Genomic DNA, 27,688 nt, shown 5'->3' with positions numbered 1-27,688 from the left:
TCATACATCATGCCAAGCCCATGTATATAGTTTGTTTTCTATATGCAGTACTATGCCAACCCAGCCATTTTGGTTTTGTAAACCATGTTTAATGTCTTCTGAAAATTCAATTGTAACAACCATAGGTGTAGTTAAACTAAGATTCAATATGATACATGAACTCCATATTTGCAATGCTGCATTAAAGAGAAATACAGATATTTCCCTTCCTGTTGTGGTTAGCCGGCAGCAGGTGCAGATTGCTGAGGATGACTCTGATGAGGGGCCGGGACCATCAGGGAGTGGACTGCTGTCTTCAGGGATTGTGGGGGCTGGCAGCAGTGACGAGGAGGTTCCCAAGGAGCCTGTGCCAAGTGCGCATGAGCACAGGATGATTTGTAGAAGAGAACAGCTGGAGCTGCACAGGCGACTCGGGAGTAAGGATGCAACGTAATGACCCCTCCTTCCAGGGAATATAAGCCTGGTTTCAAAAGGTTTTTGCTTTTGCAGAAAGCAAAAAAGTTCGAAGAACCCAGCATTGTGTGTAGAGACTCTGGCTTCTCTGAAGAATTCTGTCAAGGCTTTTCTGGTTGGACTAATTGGCTGCAAGCCATCTTTTATTTGTAGATTAAAGCTATGAAGGTTTGAGTTACTGAGTTTGTTTGAGATTTTCTTGCTGGTATCAGGGTTGGGTCAGAACACTTCCATATTTCCATATAAAATTCTGTTAGCAGGGTAGCTTTATCCTACTATAATATATTTTGGTGTATCTTGTTGGATGGTATCCTATTAAATCTATTAGGTACCAGTATATGCTAGAAAAATCTGGATGACCATTAAGATGATAGAAAAGAATTTGAGACATCTCTAAGCCTCTATATATTACGGTCATCTGGATTTTTGTAGTCCAGATCTGGTAGCATAAAGTAGCTTAAAAAAAACCTTTACTTTTCACCCAAAAATTCTAAAGTTGCTTTGGAATTCTAAATGAGATACCCAGAGATATTAGGATGGAGAGAAGTCAACAAATTGGAATTTCATGTAGTTAAACTGAAATTCAATAAAGTTAGAAATCAACCAATCTCATCAGAGACAAAATACTGACTCTTTGAGTATATTCTTTAATGAACTAAATTTGCATCTTTGCCTATTCCTGGAGGAGTAACTCTCTGGAAAGAACTGATACTATTGATGGCCAAGAATTGGTTTTTTTCAGCTAAAGCTGGTTCACCAGCCAAAATTCTATTATGCTGGATATTTAACTTTTTTTCACCATCTCATTAAATTTAATGGAAAATGAGGTGCTTTTGATTCTTTTTCTTCCAAACAAAAAATAATTTTGGTGAATTCTTATGGAGCATGCGGGATTCTCACACTGTTTTATTTCCAAAGTGATGACCCTATCATTTATTATATGATTATCTACTAATAATTTGAAGCTTCCATTGAATTCAACTACAAATCTAATAAAACTGCTTTTGGGAGGGTGGTCTTTTTCAAATGTGAAAATATGAATTGTCAGGTAGGTTCCAGAATAATTCAGCAATGTAGAAGAAGAAAAAACAAACACAAAATATTATCAACAGTCTTTCAGCAAAATCAAGTTAAAAATGAACATTAAAAGAAACCCTGTAGTGCTCTGAGAATGAGACAGAAAAACAGAACTCTATTCTTTAATGAATAATACATTATCGGCAAGCTCTAGTAACAAAGGAGTCAAGGAACACAGTGGGAAACAATAGATCTAAGATTAAATATCAAGAAAACCAAACTAATACAAAAGGTTCAGCAACCAGCCTTCAAAATGACAAGACACATAACTGCCTTTTAGGAGCAGCTAAGAATAATCAAGGGACCAGAAATATGCCACAGACTAGCACTTGGTAGATAAGCAGTGAAGGCCCTGGAAAATATGCTGAAGCATATCTATGCCCACAAAGATCAGAATCCTGTAGGCATTGGTTTTCCTTATGATATTGTTTCTGTTTTGCTTTTCGAAAGTCTTTAACCCTTTCTTTAACATCCTGCAGGAGTTTATATTAATTCTTCGTTTCTTGACAAGCAAAACAAATTCAAAGACTTCCTTTTGACATTGCTTAAATAGTATGCCACTCATCAGTAAAAGTAATGCCTGAAATTAACATAAGATTCTAGATAAGACATTCATCTTGGCCAGCGAAGTTCTTCCCTTCATTGACAGTTGTAATTTTTTTCAGCTCAGCATATCTTTTTTTAATTTCATTCCAACATACCTCAACATAGTTATTCTGATATAGTATACAGCTTGTATTAGTCAAAATCATACCCCAATATTTAATTTTGTTCTCAATTCTGAATCCAGAGTTATTCAGATCCAGACATATTTTAATCAACATCTTTATTGTCTGTATATTAATCTCAAAGCTGCTAATGCACTCTTTCAGATTTCTCATTAGAAATTCAATCCCTTTTAGTGGGTCCTGTAAGATCAAAACCAAATTGTCTGCAAAAGCTGTCAATTTAAATGTCTCATTTTTTATTTTTAACTCCATTATCTTCTCGCCTAATATTTCTATTGAAAATTTCAAGAACTAAGATAAACAACAAAGAAGGCAGGAGACAGCCCTCTCTTGTTCCTTTCTGAATATCATATGGTTTAATCAAATCACCATTAACCTAAATTAGTATTTCCCATCCATTTTATAAAAAGGGCCATCCTATAGACATAAATGTCCATTTGATGCATTTCACGGGCATATAAAAAAAGTTTATTTCTACTTCCAACTTATCAAGGACTTGTATGCTAACCAGCTTATCATTCAAAAATGAGAACCCGGCTACTTTTCTCTTTAAATTCCTAAGCAAACCTTAAAGATGTGCAACTTGAAACCTTCTCAAGTCTTTTATAGTCCAATTTGCATGTCTGCTGTCTCCTGCCACATTCCACTAGACTGTAACTAAATGCAGCCTCATGACTAGGACAAAAGCCAGTCCTTTTCTCTCTTTCTCCCACCCCTCTTCTGTTTTATTAAAATTTTTGCCAAATGAAGTAAAATGATTTCATGATTTAGATTGTTTTGTTTTGTTTACACTTCTTTGGGATATAACAATCTGGAAAGGCAGCCCATAAATGCAAATCTATAAAGTACTTCTTGGGAGGCAATATATGCTAGAAATTCAAATAGATAAATGTGAAAATCAAAGAAATTATAGCTGAGATGCATTGGCTGTATACATCCTTCACCAGGATAGTACAGTACTACCTAATGCTTTTTGGTATGTGTGTGTAAGTACGTATTTTTGGTCATCGTTCTCATAATCCAATAGCATTGCTCATTTCAACCAAGTCTAATGAGAATTGCAGCTCAATAAATATGAACGGCATAAATTGCCACCTCATTTTTTTTTGGTCAAATGAATGTGCAGATCACATTGCTGTTGTTTTAATTCAATTAGTGACATGTCTGTCACAAAGATTAGCCACCAACTTGCTTCATCATTTAATGTAGGAATGCCACTAGATGGCACTTTGGTACAACTCAAGGTCTAGCATGGATACTGTCTTGGTCAATTAAATGGACTTCAAGCACAGCTGTGGTTGAACTGAGATTGTTAATCTTTCCAAGAATTAAAGTAAGTTCTTGATATGCTTGATTCCAAACTGTAAGCATTGGAGTCGTATTTCTCATGAGATTTCATAATAGTTTAAACAGATGTAACAACAAGAAAAGAAGGCACCGATTAGCAAGAGGACACAACTAGAGTTGATTCATATATTGCAGCAGCTTCCACTTATGTTAAATGCCACTGAAAATTGCTGTCATGTGATCTTTGTAATAAATTAAAACTGCTTTCCATGTGATTCACCCTAATTGGATGGCAGACTCCATGCTTATGCCAGAATTATTGAAAATGTATGTGGAATTAGGCCATAAGGAAATCCTCTTCCTAAATGACCACTGATAAACTGTAGCCAATCCATTAGGTCTAGGACAACTTGCTACAGCCAGCTCACCACGGCCAACTTGCTGCAGGACAAGAGTTACTCTACTTACTGTGGAACAAGAGTTACACTAATATCAAAGAAATGGTGGAATAGAATCATTAAAGAAAGGATGTTAAAGGAAGGACAAATGAAATGTAAATGACAAAATGTAAAATATTTTTAAAATTATTTTAAATAATTGAATTGTTGAATTGTCCTGCGGTGAGTTGGCCATGACAAATTGGCTATAGTGAGTTGGCCACAGGGAATTGGCCATGGTGAATTGTCCCATTCTGCATCCAATAGTAGGAATAATTGCATAGGCCACTGTTCAGTTTCAGTTTACACTTGAAACACAACATAAACCTATAAAACCAGAAATTGATTTCTAAGTTACTAACGATTGCAGATTTTTTTTTTCCTGAAGCAACTCAGATGGCATTACCACTTTATTTTACTGAAATTAGAACTTGTCTTAAAAATAAACCATCAGAACTTCTCCACCCTCTGAAAATAGAGCTAGCTTTAGATGGTTTACCATAAGACAGGACTTCGTTTTTTTCACCATAGCACTCTGTGGTGAGTTTGTTTACACTCAGTATGGGCAGGTAATCTTCAGATGTTATAAAAATGTTGTGAAAACAAAACAAAAAGAGTTGTTACATATTTAGGAATAGGCCCTGTACCCAAATTGGCACCATGGGCATAGTCTGGCCTCATGCTCTCTCCAAATTTACTTATTTTTTCATTTCATAAAAAAAACCCTACAGATGGAATGGTAATGTTACAAAATATAGCACGCACTCCTAGGTCTCATCTTGATTTTCTAGATTGCCCTGGTTCCCACTTAGTCCTCCAAGCAGTTTTAAAATAACAATAGAAGTGTCTGTGTCTATCCAAGGAAAACAAAGCAGCAATGATAGTATTTGGGGCAGGATGGAGACATTTTAGTATATTAATTTTTTTATGAGCTAAACTCATTATAGCAGCCATTAGCCAAATGTACGCAACACAGTAGGAAATGCCTGAGCTTCACTACTAAAAAATAGATGGTTTGAAGGTTTCAAGCAAAATCAGGATTTCTTCACAGATTACAAATGAGAAGGGCTTTACCCATAGTCTCCCAAAAGATGGTTTCTTTGAACCCATAAACTCTACAATTGCAACACTACAACAAGTGTGAGTAGCCTGGTTTATTGATTAAAAGATCCAGTTGTTAGCAGAGTGTGACCCCATATTTTTGCTATTCTGCCTCAGTACTGTCAGGCATAAAGAATCAGGATTATGTTAAGATTTATTGCTCAAGCTTGTACATAAGAATCTAGTCAACTGATGGTCAGCACTAAATTGGCACTACATAAGAGTCAATAATTTGCAGGGGGGGGGGGGGCTGGACTTGGAACGTTTGTGAACACAAGTATACTAGGCTGAGTTCTCTCTTGATGCTCTGCCCCTTCTTTTAGAAATGCTCGAAGCACTATTCCATGCATCTGGTTAAATGGGCTATTATCCTGAATGTTTTTAGGTCAGTGGGCACATTCCTAATTTTGAAAAACTGTCATTGTTAACTGATACTTAACAGTTTATTCTTTTAGTCCAATTTTCTGAAATTACCAGATATACTGAACTATGAGTCAGTTGACTAAAATATGTAGTAGCCTGTGGTTTATTGTTTTGTGCAAACTCACCCATTAGATAATTAGGTTACTTTAGGTCAACTATTATTTTTCAACCCAAATAATCTCATACCTATCTTTGTTTTATGGAAGCAGGGTTATCTTGAATTCCTAGAGCAGATATGTGACATACATCCAATACATATAATTAAAGATTTTTATGTGTATTATAAGTTGGAAATTAATAATGGCCGTGTCATGAAATTATATATTTTTGTTTCATGCTGCATAGTAGAATATTCCCAATAACAGCTCCGTGTCTTGACAATTTAGCTCATTATCCAAATATTACTTCTAAGTAATAATATTTCCAAATATGCATAACTTCTAAATGGTTAGTCATATTTACTTGGAAGTTTTAAATATTATATTAATTAGAGAAGATAGATTCCTAGCTATCAAACTGAATACTTATAATTAAGAATATCATTTTACCACCAGATAAATCCTTTTGCCTCAACAAATGGCAGTACCAGGTTAATGTCATCTGGGGTCAGAAAGGAAGCAAGATCAGACCTGGATAGTACTTGAATTGGAGAACTCTGGGGACAGTTAGGATGTTAAGTTAGATTGAAGAAAAAAAATGACAAACCTTCTTCTCATGTTTCAAAGAAAATTTCATTAATTTGTCCATGAAGTCAGGACTTTCTTTGCTTTACATGCTTTTTTTGACATAACAATTATTCACACAACACACAGAAGCACAACCTGACTTTAGTCTAGCATCCTATATACCATGTTTCCCCAAAAATAAGACATATTTTTTGCCCCCCAAAAGGGCATCAGGTCCTATTTTGGGGGGATGTCTTCCACTGACTCATCTCATGGTGGCGGCACTGATAGATAGCCCTGCCCAGCAGGAGTCCGCTGCCAGCCCACTTCTGCGGTCACTTGTGCATCACCCCCTGCCTCCATTTCACTATCAGAGGCCTTCTAGAAAGCCCTCTGCAGCCAAGAAATGGGCTCCAGATTGATGCGTGCATCGCCCCTGGCCTCCATTTTGTCATCAGAGGCCCTTTGGGAAAGACCTCTGCAGCTGATAATAGAGCTCTTGATTGAGCTAGTTTGCTTCAGTGTGTCATGAAAACTGAGGATAAACAAAGCATCCATTTGGAAGGTCGCCTGAGGCAGGACAGGAGGGAAAGTATAGGTAGTCATCAAGTTATGACTAATTGTGACCAGAATTTCCATCCCTAAACAATGCAGTCAATAAAGCATGATGCCATGTGACTGCATTGCTTAACAACAGTTATGCCAATTGTCATTAACTGAATCCACTCTGATCCAAGCCACCTCTAGCTTGGTTCTTCCCAGCCCTGAGTTCAGTAAGATAAAGGATTGTCTCCTCTTTAACTACCTCACAACTACCTATCTCCCCACATCTCTGTCTCGGTTTTGGATTCCTTGTACTCTTCTGCTTCTGCTAGTCTTGCCACGCTGCACTGCCAACTTTGCCTGTAATTTGGTCCTCCTACCACCCCGCCAATTTTGGTCCCCTTGCGCTCCCTGACCTTCATCCATTTTTGAAGAATCCATTGCAGAATCTAAGAGTTTTGGATAACTATCATTTAGCCTCCAACCATTTTAGAGGGAAGATTGTTAAGACAATTGTGGCAGACAAACTTCTCCAGAAGGTTATTTGAACCTTTTTCAGGTGGGTTTCAAACGCAGATGGGAGAATGGAACCATTATTTAGTCCCTTGTATGGCCTGGGAACCTGGATCAGAGTTGTACATCACTCTTCATACTTTTGAATCTCTAATGACTTTTGATACCATCAACAATGATAATTTACTGAACCACATATGGGTTTGGGAATGAAAACCCTGTTTGTAGTGGTTCTGCTTCTTTCTCCATTGGTGGTTTTAGGCAGTTGTGACGTGCTATGAGAGGTTAACAGTTAGCCCAATGGATATGTGGGATGCCACAGAGCTTGGTCCTCTTTCCCGGTTCTTTAATATCTATAGGTAAGATCATCCAACAGTTTGGGATGCTCATATTAGCTAACATAAGGGAGATCTTTCTGGTGTCCTATCAGTGTTTGGAGGCTGTAAAGGTCTAGATGGGAGAGGAGACATTGAAGCTGAATCCAACTAGGACAGAATTCCAATACTGAAGGTGTTCTCTGTCAATGCCAGTGTTACTGTTGTATAGGCAAGCATTGCCATAAAGGAACAGCTTTGGAATCGGGGGGTCCTTCCTGGCTTATGTGTGATGGCTTTTATCTATGAAGGGAGGTGGTGTGATAGACTACAGGAAAGAGCAGTTTCCAGAAAGGAGGAAGTACACTCCAAGGAATCGAGCAAGACAAGAGTTAACACAGACTGGAGCTGGATCAGAGAAAGAGATTTAGGATAGCCACTCCTAAAATCTTCCAAAGTATATTTTTTAGGGTTGGAGTAGTATAGTGTTAGACGGACAAAATTCTTTCTGTATGGTATAAGTAAATAAAGAAATAAACTTTGGTTGGGTTGTTCTGTGTTATTCTTGGGCTCGGCCTGACAAAACAGTAGAAGCTATAACTAAATGATTTTGTCAGTTTTGGCTGAAGTGCCAATTGTCGTCCTATCTGGTTCAAGAAGACCTAGTTATATGTACAGTAATTCAAGATCTTATTACCTCCTAATTGGACTACTGCAGTGCGCTTTACATGGAGCTTACAGAATTCAGGAACTGCAAATAGTCCAGGGTTTTATGGCTTGTCTACTTACTGGCTCCTGAAGTTGGAAGCACGTAACACTGACTTGTGGGGTCTTCATTGGTGGCCAATTGATGCCTGGATATAAATGAAGGTTCTAGTCTTGACCTAAAAACTCTCCATAACTTGGCATCTGGACACTTGCAGGACTGCCTGCTCCAGTCAGAATCAGCCTGTGTCACTGGAAAGAGCAACTTCCTATGGTCTCCACCTCTCCAGAAGCCAGAGAGGCTAGGTGAAAATATACTGCTTAGATCAGACTGTGGGCTTTAGGAAATGACTGAAAATGGAATTTTCCAGAGAGCATTATGCCACCTCATTTTTTTCCTGGTTTGTTGCTTTCATTGGGGTTTTCAAATACCATTATTTGTTTAAACCATAACCTGGGTAGTTTAACTGGTATATTTTATGCATCCAATTTTGTCCGAATGCAGCAAAATATAAGTTTAATCAATAAAAAAAATTATTTGGGTTCATTAGTGTTCAGTCCACATGGTTAAGCAGACTAAGCTTGTAGATCAACAAGTCCTATTTTTTCTTTTTCTTTTTTTTTTTTTTTTTTGAAAATTTTATTTGGGTTTTCACAAAAAAAAACATAATACAAATAAAACATCTTTTTTTGAAAATAGCACGGTCCCAGGTTACACTTCTTCATACAGACACAAATTCAATTTCATGCTTATTCTTGTGTTCTATTCCATATCTTATTACTGTTTTACATTTTCTACATAGTTTTTCCCCTCTTTTAATTTTCTCAACTTTATTTTGATTATCTCATCTCAATTCAAATCATTATATTTATACTTTTGTCTGTCCTGTTTCAATTTCATATTATTTTTTCTCATTAAACAAATTTTCTCCTGTAGTTACTAATTGGAGTATGACGCCTTTATATCTTTTAATTACATCCATTCAACTCTTATTTAAACTTCAATGTATACCTTTAAGATTATAACATTCAATACATAACTTCCAATCAAATTCTGCTTGGTACATTCTTAAAATACACACTATATTCTTAAAAAAAGATTATATATATATGTAAATAAACACTCGTTCCATTCCAATTCAATTCTATCATTAATATTCATTAACATCTTAACATCTTTAACATTTCTTTTCAATTAAATATCATACTTCCTTGGGAACACTTATGAACTTTCCATAATTAATTTTTTCCCATATTTCTCGACAAGTCCTATTTTTTCTAAAACCATAGTGGAGCTCAAGGCGCTAAAAACGATCCACAGGCATTGTGCCTAATTCATTTGGCTTCCATGTAATTTATTTTCCCTGTTCACTTAATAGGAACTTGTGCACACAGAAACATTAACAGCATTTGAGGAACTGTCAAAATATTTTCACGAGCAGCTTATTTCATTAAACCAAAGCAGCAGATTGATAGTCTTGGAACGGATTATGAATCATGATGGTCTTCGTTCAACCGTGAGAATTATAATTGTTAAAAAAAAAAACACCACTCCAGACTATTTCCGCTTCCCTTTATACTCTGGAGTTGCTCCATCACTCCTACCCTAGGAAAGCATCTGAAAAACCTGATCGGGCATCCAAGTGCTCACCGCCCGACCGCCTGCATGCGCTTCCCCTCGTCCTCCCTCCCCGGCCTTTACGAGAGAGAGAGAGAGAGAGAGAGAGAGAACTACGTCTCCCGACACGCTCAGAGGAACGAGCCAGCTGTTGAGCATGGCGCCTGCGCAATGCTGCGGAACCCACTTCATCGTACCACACCCCCGCGGAGGGAGGGAGAGAAGCCTGCCCATCTGAAACCTTCTCAGCAGAGGAAGGTGGGGGGGCGGTGAGAGGGAGGGCTTTTCCTTTTTTTTTTTTTTTCCCCCAACGCTTTTACATGTAGGCACCGAGAATGGAGTAAGCGAAATCGGCGAAGCGAAGGGGAGAAAGAGTTTCGGGCTGGAGGAAGGAGAGGGAGGGAGGGAGGGAGGCAGCAGCAGCAGGCGGGCAAGCCAGCAAGCGGTGGTTCTTTCTTAAGGAAGGAGCTCGTCGGAGGAAGCCAGAGAAAGCAGCGCAAGAATGCCCTAAGGGCAGGGGGTTGGTGCCGCGCTGCCGTAGAGTCGGCGAAGGCGAAGCGCCTCTCTGGAAGCTGCCCATCGTCCGCTGCCTGCCGCGCGTCCCGCCCGAGCTTGTCAATGGAGCTGGAGAACATAGTGGCCAACACGGTTTTGCTCAAAGCCAGAGAAGGTAAGCCCGCTCGGCGCCAAGCATCTCTCTCCCCCCCCACTCCCTGCCTCCCTCCCTCTGCCCTGTCGCATTTCGACCTGTGCGAAGCGATGCCAAGCGGCGGAGGCGGGAAGGGGATGGGGAGGAGAAGGCAGCGGCGGCGGCGGCGGCATCATCCTCCGGGTTGGAGCGGGTGCGGTTGATTCTCCTCGTTCTGGAGCCGAGCTTTGCGGGGTGAACGCGGTGCTTCCAGCCCGGGCTTTGTTTAAAGGAAGCAAGAGCCGGGCTGGGGAGAAAAGCGGTTCTTTCGCAAGAGATTCGCCCTTGCCAACCCCAGCCCAAGTCTCCCATCTCTCTTGCCTTTTCTCGCCCCGCAAAAAGCCTGCGGGATTTCGCCCTGGATTTGATTGTGTTTGAGAAGGTCGGTCGGCGGAGGCGGCTCGTAGCGCTTTCCCCGGGTGGAAAGCACGTTCTGCTAAGCCGAAGAGTTGGGGCGTTCGGTCGGGATCCACTCAGTGGCACGAGGGGCGTGTGTGCGCGCGCTCTTCCATCCCCCCAAAAAATAAAAATAAAACCCCGAGCTATCGGGAGTTCGGAAGGGTCTTTTCGTATATGAAACCAATGTCCTAAACACGTCACTGAGAAGAAGGGGAAAGAGAGAGAGAGAGAGAGAGAGAGAGAGCGGTTCGAATGCATAGCTAGGGCGGAAGGCAATTACTGGACCTTGAAAATTGCACATGAAAAACCTCCGCCACCCGTGTCCCCTCACCCCACCCCACCCCCGCCCCACAGCTGTACGGTAAAAGCACCGTTTAAAGAATTGGGGGAGGGTCTTTTTTTTTTTCATCAGATCCCGGAGTTTGGTGCTGTGTGTGCCCATTTGCAACGTAGAACATGTATGGGGCACCTTTGGAGCGGGCAGGAGAGTGGGGGAGACCTACGATCTTGCTCTCAGCCCTGAGCGATGAGCGGAATTACGGCCATTCCCAACTTCATCCCTGTTAACGAGCGATTCGGAATCCGTTTTACAACCTTTGGTCGCCTGGGTGAGGAAGAGGGTTTCTCTGCTTCGATGGCTGGATGCCTTCTGGATTTCCTTCCTTCCTTCCTTCCTTCCTGGCTCTTCCCGAACCTCTCCGAGGAGAGGATATGGGCTTTTTTCTGAAAGGTGATAAAGCTTAGCTCCTGAGCGCACAGCTTGCAGTGTTTGGAGGGGAGTTTTCATTCACTGCATTTGATGAATGAAAAAGAAATAAAATCTCCTAGTTCCTCGCAGGTTCCTCTAATCTCTTGTGACTGCTTGAATGTTTTAGGTTTAGCAGATGCTAAGGGATTATCCGAGGGGGGGCTGGGATGAGCAATTGCATCTGCTTCCAGGAAAAGCCGTCCTTTGGAGGCAACTGTTTCCCCCTTAATGCCCTATTCACACAATGTCCTTCAATGAAGGGGTGGGTGGGATACTTAAGGTCAGCATCCCTCTCTTGACGTTTTCTTGGCAAAGTGGGTTTAAAAAAAAAACGAAAAAACCACAACACATTATCTATTTAAAAATACACACTAATGAAAATTCTGGTCTAAGTTAAGGGTCTCCAACTTAGCTTGGCTGGCTGAGGAATTCTGTGAATTAAAGTCCATCAGTCTTAAAGTTGCCAGTGTTGGAGACCCTTGGTCAAAAATTGTGTAAAGTGGATAGGAAAGATTGGATAGACAGCTGCCTCAGGGAGCCTTTTAAGAGTTACTGAAGGAGTAGTAGAATTAATACAACTTATATACATTTGAGAAAACCGCTTCTGGTATTTATGCATCTGTGTCTCGTAGGGAGCCTATCTAATAATCAAAAGTAATTGATCAACCAGTGAGCACAGTCATTATGTAACAACCCAGAAGATACTTCTGAAATTAATTCTTGGGTATAAAAACAAAAACAAAAAGGTGAGGTCATATGCCAAGGGAGAAAGGTAGGAGAATATTTTGGTTTACTTGAGAAGAGAATCTGGTAACTTTCCTGCAAGATCTTCATCTCCCATGCATCCTTACATATTGAATAAAGCTTTCAGTCCAACGTTTCTATATGCATGAACTGAGGGTTAAAAATAAACGAGTCTTATCTTAGCCCTAGTGGATCGCTAGAATCAGGCCATAGTATTTCTAAGCAAGGAAATCTAGTTGCTGACTGAACGCTAAGAGAGAAAAGTGATCACACAACATCTGTGAGGAGCCACCTGGTGGCAAGACATTATTACGCATCTTATGGCTTGAGAAAAACTTCCAAATCTTATTACCTGTACGCAAGAGGTGTTTCTGTGTGGAATAAATATGACTATTAGACATTTGAGGATATAAATATTGTCTTCTTTATATTCAGTAAATGTCTTTAATTTGTAAGGGTGCTGTAAGTAACTGGGTGAGCCTCATGCAGACTTTTTAGTTGTTTCTTTATTTGCAGAGTAGTAGATTTTTCTTTTTTTTTCCAGATTGCAGAATCTGCTATTTAAAAAATCCAAGACCCACTCCCCAATCCACCCCCAGTCATATAGCAGTGTTTTAATGGTAGAAAATTGGCAGCATTCAAGTGATTTCCTTCCTTCCTTCCTTCCTTCCTTCCTTCCTTCCTTCCTTCCTTCCCTCCCTCCTTCCCTCCCTCCCTCCCTCAGTCTAGTAGACCCTTAGGATTCCCTAGAACATAGTTTGAAAAAACTGTGCTAGACAATGTGTGAAGTGAAGTTTACAAGCCATGAGTTGTTGGTTACGGACTTATGGTTTATGTTATCTGTTGTAATACAACTTCAAGAATGATTAACGTATGATATTTTTTTTTAATATTATGGTTTCTTAAAACATGTCCTTCACGTGTTTTGTCATATGAATATACTTCATGCTTTTCTTCCCAGGAGACCTATGGGGCTGTGTAGTGAAAATACAATGTTTGAATTGGCTTTTGTTGCCTGTATCAATGATGGATTTTGACTATCCCGTGACTTGTCAAACTCTCTTCAGAGATTACACATTTCTTTCATTCTCTTTTATATTACTTTATCTACGCAAGGTTTCTAGGCTCTGAGGATGGAGTCTTGGATATTACCTTTTTATGCATATAAATATTAGTGTAATTGTTGCAAAGGAAGATTATCACGAGTGCATGGAACAGAACTTGATGTATGTAGTAATGAGTGGGTACACTTTATCTTGTTCTATTATTTCATTTATACAAAACTATACTGATGACAAATGTTCATAGGGTTTCTGTGCCAAGCTTTCTGGAATGTACTGAACGGCCATTTTTCCACTTTCAGGAAAGGAGTCATGATTTACTCCTCGCCTGATCTTTTTAATCTGAATTATCTGGTTTTTAATGTTTTTTTAACCATATTTCATTTAATTTTATTGTTTTGATTTGATTGGTAGCTGTTCCGGGAGCCCTATGTATAGAAATGTAGGATGGAAATATATTGATAAACATTTTATTCCATAAGGAATAGATGACGATAATTGGGACTTCAATCTGAGATGAGCTTCACTGAGAGATATTGTTTTAGTGTTTATGGGATTAGAACATTTTTAGTGGATTATACTTCAGCATATCTGGAAGATAACAATGAGAACATTGGATTCATGGTTGTAGTACACTTCTATTTTTAAAGGAGGGGTCTTTCAGTTTATAGCTGATTTCCCAATAAATTACATAGGAATTCAAGACGTAGGGTAATAAATATTTTGCCATCATTTTAGATTAAAAATTAAAAGCTGTTTGGTGAAGTTTTTACATTTCTTGTTTAATATAGATCTTCCTTGGATATTTTCTAAAATGTCCAAAATTTCTAAAGAGTTTTTAGGAAGTAAATCAGTCACCCTAGCACCTATTGCACAATGGTAGATTGATACTTTAGTTCTGTTTTTAGAATATATGTTTTTGATATAAACTACTGGGAATTTATCTTTTTAGTATGATGGTCTCTAAATGTAATAAAATAACCAGTGGATTTAATAATAAAATAATAAAATAAAATAAAATAATAAAACAATCTGTGGATCTCTAGATGCCTCTTAGTTGACACAAATATATTTGGAGAGCCACAGGTTCAGAAGGGAAATATAGGAAAGTGCATTTTAGTTAGTACTTTTAAAAAATCAGTTAACGGAATGGTACTGTAATTATGAACTGCATTCTTACTCATGGACACAGGAACAGCTAGTTTTCAGCTGTTTTAATCGTACTACGGTGTAGTTTGTTGAATATTTAGCTATAATTAGAAAGTAATAATTATTTCAAACACGGTATATATAGGACAGCAAAATATAACAACTTGTGTGTGTGTGTGTGTGTATGTTTAAAGAAATAAGACAAAAACTAAAAGAGAAGGGAACAAAAAAAGATAAGAAAAAGATGAAGCCAAAAATGCAGACAAAAGAAAGAAAATTTAAATAAGTTATTTCCAATGTTCTTTTACAACAGTTATAAATACAAATGCAAATGACTTTTTGGTCTATAGTTATAACATTACTTACATTTTTTTTATGATTGTTTCTTTTAATCATCAGAACCATATATCATACTTTTGTTTTTTTTCCTGTTTCATATAAAAAACAATAAGGTTTTAAGCTTAGGCAATATATTTTCTTTAACAAAGCTGTCAATTTAGCTATCTTCATAATGCGTTCCTGTATTGTATCTAAACTTGAATCTTTCTACTTTTGTACATATAATCATGTTGCACAACATTATTATTGTGTAGTTATCATATATAAAAAGTTCCATGATTTTATTCCAACTGTTTATTCATCAGTCTTTAAAATCATCTATATTTTACCTTTTTTGTGTGCCTCCAACCAACATGATAAAACGTTCCCTCTTGTTGATTACATTTCTAGCATAAATTTGTGCCTTATATATTCGACACAGTTTTTCAGTGATATATACCAGCAATACATTATTTTATAAAAAATTTCTTTAAAAAATATAATGTATATTTCAGTTCTTTCAACCATGTATTTTCCCACTGTTCCATTTGTATATTCTAAGAAAAAATGTTGTTTCAAATTTCAATAAAATTGATACATTTTGTCCACACATTCATCATCTGTACAAAATTATGTTTCAAATTCAATCTTATATAGTTCGGTATCAAAAATTCTTTTACCTACTTCAAACTTTTTCTAATAACGGTACATAAGAAAGCCATTGACATGTGTATCCTTCTTGCTGCCAACTCTTCTCTTGATTTTATTTTACATTCTTCTGGCAATATTCTGGTATATCAGAGTTAGTTAATCATTTATGTTTACTTATCATTTCTCTTTCATAAAATGCTTCTTGTGCCGAGAGTCACAAAGGTATTTTTGGGCACAACCTAGATTTATATCTATTCTATACTGTCAATATGGCACTCTAACTCAAGAGCCGTGGTGGCACAATGGTTAGAATGCAGTACTGCAGGCTAATTCTGCTGACTGCCAATTGCCAGCATCGGCAGTTCAAATTTCACCAGGCTCAAGTTTGACTCAGCTGTCCATACTTCCAAGGTCGGTAAAATGAGGACCCAGCATGTTGGAGGCAGTAAGCTGACTCTGTAAACTGCTTAAAGAGGGTTTATATACCACTGTAAAGTGGTATATAAGTCCAAATGCTATTGCTAACAAACTTATTTTTAAAGTTACATTAACCCTAGTTTGTCATATCCAAATTTGAAGTCCACAAGTCTTAAAGTTGCCAAGGTTGGACACCCCTGCTTTAGATAGTACATTAGACATCAAAAGAGATCTAATAGAATGTTTTATATATATCAATAAGCATATACATTGCGTGTAGAAAGCCCTAGATTCATTTTGTTATGCTTCCAAGGTGAGCTGTGACATTCTTGACTGACATTTTTTAAATTGGCTGCTGGTCAGTTTAGATAATGGCAACATCAACCAATTACATGGACAAATCTGCTGCCCATGTTTCTATTGCTAATTTTTGAAAAACATGCATGAGTAAGCTAACTAATTTTTCAAACACATATTAACTCCAAGCTGCATTATGAACATTATTATAAAAACACAGTTTGCCTCCTATCTTAATCATCTTATTTTTCAGCAATTTGGCCTCACCTATCAGAATTTAAAGCAAAATGCTTTTATCACAGGCTCAAGGATTTGCAGCTAAATATAATCTGAAATGCTATTTAGCCATATCATACCTGGCCAGCAAAAATTTGGATTATCACTGAATATCAGCAAAGGGGTGCAGAAAACACAAACTTTTTACTCCCATCTAGTGGTTGTCTGGATTTTTGCAACCCAATTAGAAACTGCCTAATTCTGTGCACATTAGCTTTAAGAAAAGCTATTTGATATTTTGGATATCAAAGAGAAAAATAATTGTTAGTAGAAATCAATAGAGAATTATCATTTGAGAAACAAGTGCCCAGGCTCAAATTATTGTAAAGACATTATATCAATAGCTCACAGCCAAGAAAAGTCTATAATGCTGAAAAAGATGGAAAAAAAGAAGGGAAGAAGACAACTAGGGGCAAGATGGATCCATTTGATTACAGCAGTGATGGGGGCACTATTGAAAGGCCCAAAGGGCCAAGTCATCCTGGAAAGAGTTTACTTGTATGTCTCAAAGGTGCTTTCTTTCAACCATAACCCGGACGACTGAGAATCTCCATAGATGTCTACCTGTGTGGTCGCTAAGATTCAAAACTGACACATAATTGGGGGGGAAAAGTCACTCAAAGTCAGGGGTGGGATGCTACTGGTTCTGCCCGGCTCTATAAAACCGGTAGCTCTGAAGAGCAGCGGACACAGAACCGGTTCTGTGTTTGCTGCTGTTTGCCACCTCCCCTCCGCCCGGGGTCTTACCTGTCCTTTGTTTCCTGCTTTTTCAACCTCGGCTGCTTTGCGCGGCACAGCTGAGGTTGAAATAGCAGGAAAAAAGTGGCTTTTCAAACGCTGTGTGCTCACGTGCAGCGCTTTTCACTGTGCACAGCACAGCTTAAGGTTTTTACACTCATACGCAGCAAAATGTAGTCACCGAACCAGTAGTAACACCGGTTGAATCCCACACCTGCTCAGCGTATCAATAAAATAATGTATTGCACACACATATAAAAGCTCAGTTTTAGGCGTTAAGAAGAATAAACCAAGTTATGTGAAAAGATTTTAGAAGTCCCAGTGTTCTAAAATGAACTTGTATAGACACTCAAGATAACCGCTTGTTTAGAGGCCATCAAGTTTAAAAAATGAGTGCTCTAGTGCTGACACAGCTTTTAGACTATTTCTAAGAAATAGATTAGAAGATTAACGTAATAGAGGGAAAGATTCAACTTTTCCATTTTTGCTTCTGCCTTCCATCTTAAATACAGTAGCTAAATACAGAGTAGAGTAGTTTCAATACAGAGCTAAATGAAGAAAATAGTTCATAAATTTGAAATAAATAAACCTATTTAACTTAATCCCATTGTGAACAAGATGTTTTATATAACTTTATCAGAACATGCATAGTTTATAAAATAGTGTTCAAATACAGTTATAGTAAAGAAATAGCCATGTCCTACTGTCCAAACTTCATTTTGGAAATCCTACAACTGTTCTTAGTTTTAAATTGACCAGGCAACCCATCAACTGCAGAAGACCTATCTCCATGATCCTGGGATATCTCATAATAGATTAGGATCAGCTTTTTGGAGTTCTTGTTTTAGATGAATTATGGGACAACATTGATCATACTGTGTTTATTTCAGCCACACCCCTAATGGCTCAGAAGCAGGAAGAAACAAGAAAATACAATCCACAGGTTGAAAACTGTTGTCTACTCCTTTGCTCAAACCAAAATGTAAATTTTAGCTTAGCATGACCTTTGTGATTTGTCCAGCAAAGTTTATGGTTTGCATATGAATCTCTAGTTCTTGTGCTTTCTTCTCAAACCATAATTAAATAAAACATGACCCGATGCAATTTGTAAGCCTGGTCATTATGTTTAACAATAAACTTTACAAGTGTTTTCTGGAATGTAAGCTGTGAGTAGTCATTATTGACGATGTTTACTCTCAATAACTGAAGAAACTGAAAGCAGTTTCCGTTACAGCTTCTGAAACTGAATACAGCTTTAGTACAATGGTTTTAAACTTCATCTAATGGGAAAGATATGAGATCAGTCTTCTTGTACTTAAACCATGAAGCCTATTGGTCTTAGTTTGTCAAAAGCTGATATCTGTTCATCTGTTAAGTTCTACTAACTTAAGTATCAAGTGATTGTACAGTGCGTACAAAAATCCTATCCATAATACTGAGTGAAATGCATGTAATGTATTCAGGTCTATGCAACTATCCAACTGCTAATTCTCCAGTAACTGGATCCAAAATTCCAAGGAAATATTGTTGCAGAATCAATAGCACAAGGAATAAAAATAAAATAACAATATAAATGATTTGACACAGACTCAGTAAGCTTGTTTATGATAAACTTTCCTAGTAAAATATTTTAAATATATAGATTTTAGAACCTCACAAGTCTTTTACTATCATCTAAAGAAGAGGACTGTAAGTTTTGAGAGCATATGCTGTACTTAATCATCAGAGGCTCTCAACTGTCTTTATTTATCTACACTAATGTATAAGAAGTGAAAATGAATTGAAGTGTAAAATGTTTATCATGTGGCACAAGGCTTGCATGGATATGGATTCCTAACTTTTCCAGACAAGAACTTTTAACAAAATATTTGATTTAGCTGAAGATAAAATAATAGAACACATGGTGAGAGAATAACCACAATACAGTTTATTATAATTAAATACAATTGAAATACATTCTTTCTTGCCTGGGCTTTATCTGCAAATTTCCTTGCCTGTGGTCCTAAGCTAGAAAAAATAATAATAAAACATTTGTGATCTAGTGCTTCTGTTTTCTGAAGGAAGGTTTCATCACTCCATGCGGGCCAAGATATTACATCACAGCAGGATGCAGAATTTCTGTAATCTTTTTTTAAAATTAAAAAAAAGTGTGTGGTTTGTTTTTTTTTACAATATTGTGTGGTTTAAGTAGAAGATCTGTGGCCTTCCAAGGCTGTGTGTTCATTGGATGGTGGTTCTGCAAGACTTTGTATGGCTAAACGGGAAGCTAGACCAATGCAGGAAAGAAGAATTTCAAATACTCCATTTCAACCATATTTTTATTTATTTATTTATTTGATTTGCCAATTGTTTACAAGATAATAAGTATAAGTGTATACATAGTTGTGAATACATGAAATGGGTACATATAAGAAAAATAAAAGAAGAATAAGAGAAACAATAGGACAGGGACGGTAGGCACGTTGGTGCGCTTATGCACGCCCCTACAGACCTCTTAGGAAAGGGGTGAGGTCAATAGTAGACAGTCTAAGGTTAAAGTTTTTGGGGTTTGGGAAGAAACTACAGAGTCGGGTAGAGTATTCCAGACATTGACCACTCTATTGCTGAAGTCGTATTTCCTGCAATCAAGTTTGGTGCGGTTAACTTTGAGTTTGTATCTATTGTGTGCTCTTGTGTTGTTATGGTTGAAGCTGAAGTATTCATTGACTGTAGACCTGCATTCTTGGGCTTGAAGGGGTTATATTTACAGGGGCCTCCAACCTTGGCAACTTTAAGCCTGGAGGACTTCAACTCCCAGAATTCCCCAGCCTACTTTAAAAATCCCATGAAAACATTAAGACTACCCAATCCAGATATGGTCGTCTTTATAGATCATCTGTGTTGATTCTGGTCCTGTCTAGCATCTATTTGAGCAGGCTTCCTGCTGTGTTCTGTGTTAATGGCAAGGTTTGTTCTTTAACATAAAGAACCATATTATGTAGAAATAGATGAGCTTTTTCTTGGTCCAGATACACTGTGCTATATATGGAAACTGGTGGACCCAAGAGATTTACGTGACTCCCTTTTGTGCTACCTCCTTCAGTCAGACACTGATTCATTGTCAAATTGATTCATTGTCATTTGGAGCTGAGAAATAATTTTTAAAAATGCTTATCCATTCTGGGGAAAAAAATCAGCTCTATGAAATATTCTATTTTCCCCAATGTTGTGCTTCTAAATTTGTGTAATACCCATCACTTTGCAATATAGAATGGGGATTAGGTGATTGAAACCATTTAGAAGATGCTATTCTTCAGTTCCAGTACATTTATATTTAATGTGAACAGCAAAATCCTTGCTTTGCCAGTCAGTATCTTTGAGCCCAACTCGCCTCACAGCTCTTTTGGGTCAAATAGGAGGAGGAAGGAGTATTGGGTATGCATCCTGAGTTATTTATAAAATTTAAAAGGTAGGAAACAAATAAATAAAATATGCATGTCACTTTAATGATGCTCTTCAGTATTGGAAGATTTGTATAAGGAGTTGTCACATGCTAATGGCAGGAATGAAAACTTCAAGAATTGAAAATTGCCAGCAGTTGTTGTCCTGCTAATAGATTAAAGGTAATTTCTTCGCACCACCATTGTGTGGCAGCTTGTCACTGTGACTGCTGATGAAACAGGGGTTCGTCGTTTTGATCAAGAAACAAGCCAGTGCGTGGAATATCATTACAAAGCTTTACCTGCAAGGAAAAAAAAATTCCATGGCCTGGTTTTCCATAGTTTCCCTGTAGCAGAAATCATGGGGTTTTTAAAAAAAATAAAATTCAAATGGTGTTATTCATATAAATTTCCTTGAACGTGGCACCACAATCGACACAGAGAACTACACTGTATCATTAAAAACTTTGATTAAACAATATTTGGAAACACAAGAAAGAGAGTGTACTGCAACATGACAACACTAGACCTTGTACTTCCTGAGCCACCCAAGAGGCAATTGCAAAGTGAGACCAAACCATTTTATTTCAGCTGCATATAGTGATTGGTGCCAAGTGAGTTCCAACTTTTCCTAAAATTGGAAAAATACCTTCATGAACATCTGCTTAACTGAAAGTCTTTTGAGGACCTGGTTGAAGAGCCAAAACCTGGGCTGAGTTTGTGATGGCTTGAAGAAGCTAATTCATTGTTAGCAGAAGTGTAGCTAGTAGTGGTGATTATGTGAAAAAATACAGTTAGCAAAAGAACTCATTTCGAAGCTTTGTGTGTGTATGTTTCATTAATTAAAATATCCCTGTGTAACCTAAATTATGGGGGTGGAGATGTTACTTGTCACGCAACCCTTGTACAATCCATGAATTCTGTGGCTTTACCACTTCATTCCGAAAAGGCTAAGCAGGAACAGCAGTGATTGAAAATATGTCTGTTCTTATCTGATGTGGTGGCAACTCTCTCTAAATTTGGTTTTATCTGTTTTGTACACAAACAGAACATGAGCAATTAGCCCACAAGCTTTGCAGCTGCAAAACACCCTATGTCCATGTGGAAAAGTCTACTGATGCATGAACAACTGGAACTAATTAAAGTCATTCTTTTCATTACGGAGTGATCTAAAGAATGCGGTAAAAATGACAACTGCTCAAACCAACAAATATTTAAGTCTCGTGGAATTTCTAGAGTTGTTTTTTTTTAAATAGATGGAAGAATCTTTTTTCCTGTGCATGCATGACTTATGAGGCTCTATCTCTACGATTCACTGCTCTAGCTTTTTCAGAAGTGTAAAGTAAAGCATTACAGCTTTTTGATCAAAAGCAGCGTGGTGTGATTACTCAGAGCTGGCATCACCATTGCCTGCTGCAGGGGTTATTCAGGTGTCAAACCAGATTTGCAACCTTTGGCCTGCTTCGTCTTTTTTAGAAGGCAAATAATTTGTACTCATGTCCTGGCTTTACAGGACAGTTGATTCTTGCTATGCAACTGGCATCCTTCCAGAATCTGGCTGGGAACACTGGAAACTGCCCTAGACTATTTATCTAGTAGCCTAATATAAATGTTTCTCTCTGATTAGCAGGAGCTCTCTGAGGAAATTTGAATGATTTTCTCCTTATGTGTATAGTATGCGGTGCATTAGGTAGCGGTTACACTTAAGAGCTTCTGAATATAAAATGGGGGCTTCTTCATTTTGGATTTCAGTAAGGGCTGGTTTACTGACAGAATCTCACTTCCAAACAATCCTTTTTAAATGATGGAAAAGGTTATATTAGATAATTCTGTGATCAAATATGACTTGTCTTGAGACTATCAAATCCAGACATGGAAGTCTTTATAGATCACCGGTGTTGAATTCCAGTCCTGTCGAGCATCTGTTTGGGCAGACAGACTTCCTAAGTGTTCTGTGTTAATAGCAAGGTTTGGTCTTTAACATAAAGCATCATATTATATAGAAATAGGTGGCCTTATTTTTGGTCCAGATACACTGCTCTATATATGGAAACTGGTGGATCCAAGATATTTATTGACTCCCTTTTGTGCTACCTCCTTCAGCCAAAGGCTTAAGTTTTTGTTTCCTGTGATTTGGAGCTGAGAAATAATTTTAAAAATGCTTATCCATTCTGGAAGGAATTTTCAGCGGTATTGTTGTGGTTCACTGGCAGCCTGTGCAGATGGCAGCAAAATTGGACAGTAGGGAAGAAAGGGGATCAGTCTGGGATTCTGGAGAGGACTCAGACGAGGGTCCTGCGTCCAATTCAGAGATGGGGCCAGGACCATCTGGGAGTGGGGTGCTGCCTCCGGAGCCTTCAGAGTCTGGCAGCAGTGAGGCAGAGGATCCAGGGGAGCCTGTTCCCAGTGCGCATGTGCACAGAGCTGCTAGAAGGTGAGAGCAGCTGAAACAAAAGGGGCAACTCAAGATTAAGGCTGGGAGGTGATTGCCCCTCCCATAGGTATAAAGGACAGACAAAGATGATGAACCCTTTGCAGGAAGCAAAGTCATTCATTCGGTTCAGACTCATTCTTGAAGCTCTTTGTACTTCAGTTGGTTTTTGTTCTAGTTTATTTGACACTTCTGTTATTGGCAGCACTTGGGTGATTATCTCAAGGGACTGTTTGAGATTCATTACCGGCTAGGAATGAAAATAATTCCCAGCATTGCAATAAAACAAGACTTGTTTTTAAAATAAGTGTGTGTGTAATTACGGTCTCGGAAGCCTTGGTCAGAACAGGTATAAAATTATTATTTCCCCCTGAATGTTGTGATTCCGAATTTGTTGTGGTATAATTATCCATCACTTTTGCATTTATTTATTTATTTATCTATCTATCTATTTAGCATATGGCATAAATAATGAAAACTTTTGCAATATAGAATAGGATCAGGTAATTAAAACCATTTACAAGAAGCTACCCTTTAATTTCAGTTTCAGAACATTTATATTTAACACGTGCAGCAAAATATTTGCTGCTCCAATCCTGCTATTTGCCATATCACAATTTTCCAAGCCAGTATTTCTGGAATTGCACCTCTTAATTTAGCAGCAGGATTTTGTAGTTCAAAGAAATTAAGGAGAAGATGCATGATCTCACATACTTTGGAAAGTGAGGCTTTGGAAAAAGTACAAAGAAGACCAACTAAGATGATTAAGAGCCTGGAGACAAAAACATATGAAGAACGTTGCAGGAATTGGGTATGGGTAATCTTGAGAAAAAAAGGACTGGGATGACATGATAGCAGTATTCAAGTATTTGAGGGGCTGTCCCAGAGAAGAGGGGGTCAACTTATTTTCCAAAGCACCAGAAGGCAAGACAAGAAACAATGGATGGGAATTAATCAAGGAGAGAAGCAACGTGGAATTAAGGAGAAACTTCCTAACAAGTCAGAACAATTAACCAGTGGAACAGCTCGCCTTCAGAAGTTGTAGGTACTCCATCACTGGAGGTTTTTTAAGAAAATGTCTGGATAGCCACCTATCTGAAATGGTATAGGGCAGGGCTGTCAAACTCACAGCCCATAGGGCGGATGTATCATGTGTTGGCCATGCCCACACCCGGTTTCGCGAAGGGGGAAAAAGTCACAATAAGTCATATGATTCCTCAAGTTTGACACCCCTGATATAGGGTCTCCTGCTTGAGCAGGAGGTTGGACTAGAAGACATCCAAAGGTCCCTTCCAGCTCTGTTCTGATTTGACTTTGATGTTGGCAACTTTTTGAATTATAAATTCTATTACCAAGCTCCAGCTCTTGTTCTTCGAAGTGTACTGGAGAAAAAAATCAGCTGGAAAGAAAAGAGTTGGCAACACACACATTGCTATAACCACAATTTTTGAGGCAAGGTTGTTAAATAAGCTATAATAGTTTCCACATCACTCTAATCCTTAAATTATGGTTTGTAGACTAGAAGGACTGAGTTCCCACATCACATAAAGTCAATAGCAACAAACCCCATTATAACTAATATATGAACTCAACACATTTCGTGATCCTTGTTTGTCTGGCTCTTTGTTTTTGAAAACAAAAACCATAGCCAGGATATTTTTGCTCTGGTTCTTCATCAGTTTCATAATTCAGTCTCCAGGTAGCATTAACTGTCTTAAGGGATGTCTATAAGAGATTCATATATTCTCCATCCCATATGAAAATACTGCTTGTAAGACTGCCACAATAATAATTCAGAATGTAACAATGATTTACCATTGTTATCCAGGCCCCTCACCCCCAAAGGTACAATACTGTATCCTGTGATCACTGAAGCTAATCTCACCCCACCTTTGTTTGTTTTGAAACCTGCTTATTATATAATTCAGAGGTGTTTTTGGTCTGTCCGTTGTGATTGTCATGTATTCTACGTATAGTTTTTATGAGGCATTGAACAGAGCAACTATCTAAATTAAAGAAGAACAACAAAGAGTTTACCCTTGGTGTTCTGAAGGATACAGACAATGCCAGTCTCTTAAACAGGAAAATACGCCTTGCCAGTGTTATATCTCGTTTTGTGAAGAGGGCAAATCTGTGGAGCTGTCAGCATTTCTCCTATCTGACGGACTTTGAATGTTGGCTTGGCAGAAAAGTCTTCCATTAGTAACCCTCAAGGCTTTGGAGGAAGTATTATGGAGAAGGTGTCCTTGCTGGAGAAAGCCTGCTCATCGTGACTTTCACCAAAAAGAAATTGCAGTGAAAGTCTGAGATAAGGGACTCGCTGAGGGCAGCCTTTATTTTCTCCTATACAAATGTGTTGGACATTGTCTGATATGTTGAAAAAAGCTATTTCATCAGAGACCAAATAAAGCAAACAATAATGATGCTATTCCAGCCTCACATAGTTGGTAATACCCAGTACTGTAGAAAATTTCCAACATGAACTTTTGGAAATTGTTTTTACTTCAGGTTACTGACTATTCCTCTAAGGCTAACTTGTACAGGATGATTTGCATTGGAAAATGTTCTGATGTAAACTAAAAATTATCGTGCGTAATTAGCCTATATAGCTTTTTTTCTCTGTCTCTTGCATAAGAATTTTTCTCTGGAGAATTTTCCAGCTCAAAAATTTCTGAAAACCCACATCATTGTGCAGTAAAGTGACAGGCTTGGCAGATCATTTCAGCTCTATTTAACTAAAATCCCAACACCAACTGTAGATCTTTACTTCAGCAGAATGTCTTAAGTAGTTTGCTTAAAATGCAACCTGTTCTTCTGCTTGGCTACTTTCCTCTGGGGGTGCCCAAACATAGTTTAATTGGAGCCAAGGTTAAACAAAGAGCTACTTTACTTTGAGGGCTAAGAGTCTGTCCCGGAAACGGAATGCCTTTGGACATGTGTAAAATGTCTTTTTATTACTGTTTCATGCAACTTTGTTTAAGAGATACTGTTTCAGAATACAGCTTGGCACAATGTGGTATAATGGCAAGAGCACAGTAGAAGCAGTGGGGATACTTCAGTGGTTATGCTTTAAGCATGTTACCTCAGTTGTTCTCAACTTGTGGTCCACGGACTGCAGGGGGCCACATGTCGTCACATGGAGTCCGCAAACGCTTGAAGAAATGTTATGATTTAAACCTTGAGTTAAGCCTTGGTGGTGCATAGGTTTGGTCTATGGCCACAAAAGGTATTTAAAGGGAGTTGGTGGTGAAGAAAAGTTTGAGGATCACTGTGTTACCTCTTACCTATTTTATCACTGCTACCACTGACCACTATAGTGGGGAAAGGTGAATAAGACTTCAGAAATAAATGCCATTGTCTGGGCATTGAAGTAGCTTAGTACAAGGAAGATTTTTAATCCATAAAAAAACTTCACATATGCTCAGAGGAAATATCGAGGAAGATAGCAAGCAAAACCAATGAGTGGTGCAGTGGCCTAGAGGTGGAGCTCTCGCCTCACAATCAGGAGGCTGTTTGTTCGATCCTAGGTAGAGGCACATATTTCTCTCTCTGGGCACACTGGGAATATATCTGCTAGGAAAAAAACTCTCCACATTGGTGACAGGAAGGGCATCCGACCAGCTCCATTCAGTTGCCCAGACTCCACCCCGCAAAGGATTATGGGTTTGTTAAAAGAGGATGATAACAGCAAGCAAAACCAATAAGTCTCATGAGGCCTGCAAAGATAGGCAGATGTATTTTAATGTTCATTATGGATGCACTTCTAAATTGAATGAGGTGGCAGCAATATCTTTCATAATGGTGACTGTAGACACTGATCCACTCCAAGAGATTCCACAAATGAATTTGGCAACTAAATGAACAGCTAGCAGCTCTGAGTTACATATAGCAATTCACAAAGACCTCCACTTGATCACACACACACACACACACACACACACACACACACACACACACATATTCTTAAGTTTTCGCGGGTACTTACATGTATGGCATTCAGCTTATACTAATAAAATAGAGTATAGATTTGTTATCCAAGCAGAAATGGATCAGAATCTTTTAAAAAATGGTTTTGTTTTTGTTAAGAGCATTGATTTTCATCTGGAATAGATTAGAATTTCACTAAGGTGCACCTAAACTGATAGAAGGTGACTCATGAAGAACCAAAGATATTTTAGAAAAACACCATGTCCCAAGCAACAGGACATGTTCACTGAAGAACTAATGGATCTCACCAGCCAGCTTTGATTATTCCAGCATGCAAGGTCTCCTTTGTGTAAGAGGAATAGATATCAATTGTAAGAAGCACCATAGGAAATATATCTATCTACTAACATTTTCATTCAGTTTATAAAAAAAAAGGTCTAAGAGAAGAAATTACCCCCAACCTGGACTTCCTCAAGTCAGTTTTACTGTTTTTACTGCCTCCTCATTTGAAGCATCACACAGACTAAATAGTTTTTGGAAAAGAACAATTGTAACTGGCAT

The 27,688-nt window shown here is 38.2% G+C and overlaps 1 protein-coding gene across 2 annotated transcripts in view; it reads left to right on the top strand.

The window, feature by feature from the left end:
• Positions 1–10,081: 10,081 nt before the first annotated feature.
• Positions 10,082–27,688, top strand: part of GRK5 (G protein-coupled receptor kinase 5) — a 163,590-nt gene continuing 145,983 nt past the window's right edge. Inside the window, exon 1 of one of the 2 annotated variants that reach the window (XM_026669832.2) lies at positions 10,082–10,534. In XM_026669832.2, the coding sequence (XP_026525617.1) occupies positions 10,483–10,534 (52 nt within the window). In that variant the 5' untranslated portion in view covers positions 10,082–10,482. The remainder of the gene's footprint in view (positions 10,535–27,688) is intronic. The other variant, XM_087964447.1, reaches the window with a different exon arrangement.

This window comes from Notechis scutatus, chromosome 4 (genome assembly GCF_049901735.1).
Source record: "Notechis scutatus isolate UNSWTSFEM ecotype Mainland chromosome 4, rNotScu1.2, whole genome shotgun sequence".
Taxonomy (NCBI): domain Eukaryota; kingdom Metazoa; phylum Chordata; class Lepidosauria; order Squamata; family Elapidae; genus Notechis; species Notechis scutatus.
The sequence above is the reverse complement of the archived record's forward strand: the minus strand, read 5'-3'. Positions and strand labels throughout refer to the sequence as shown.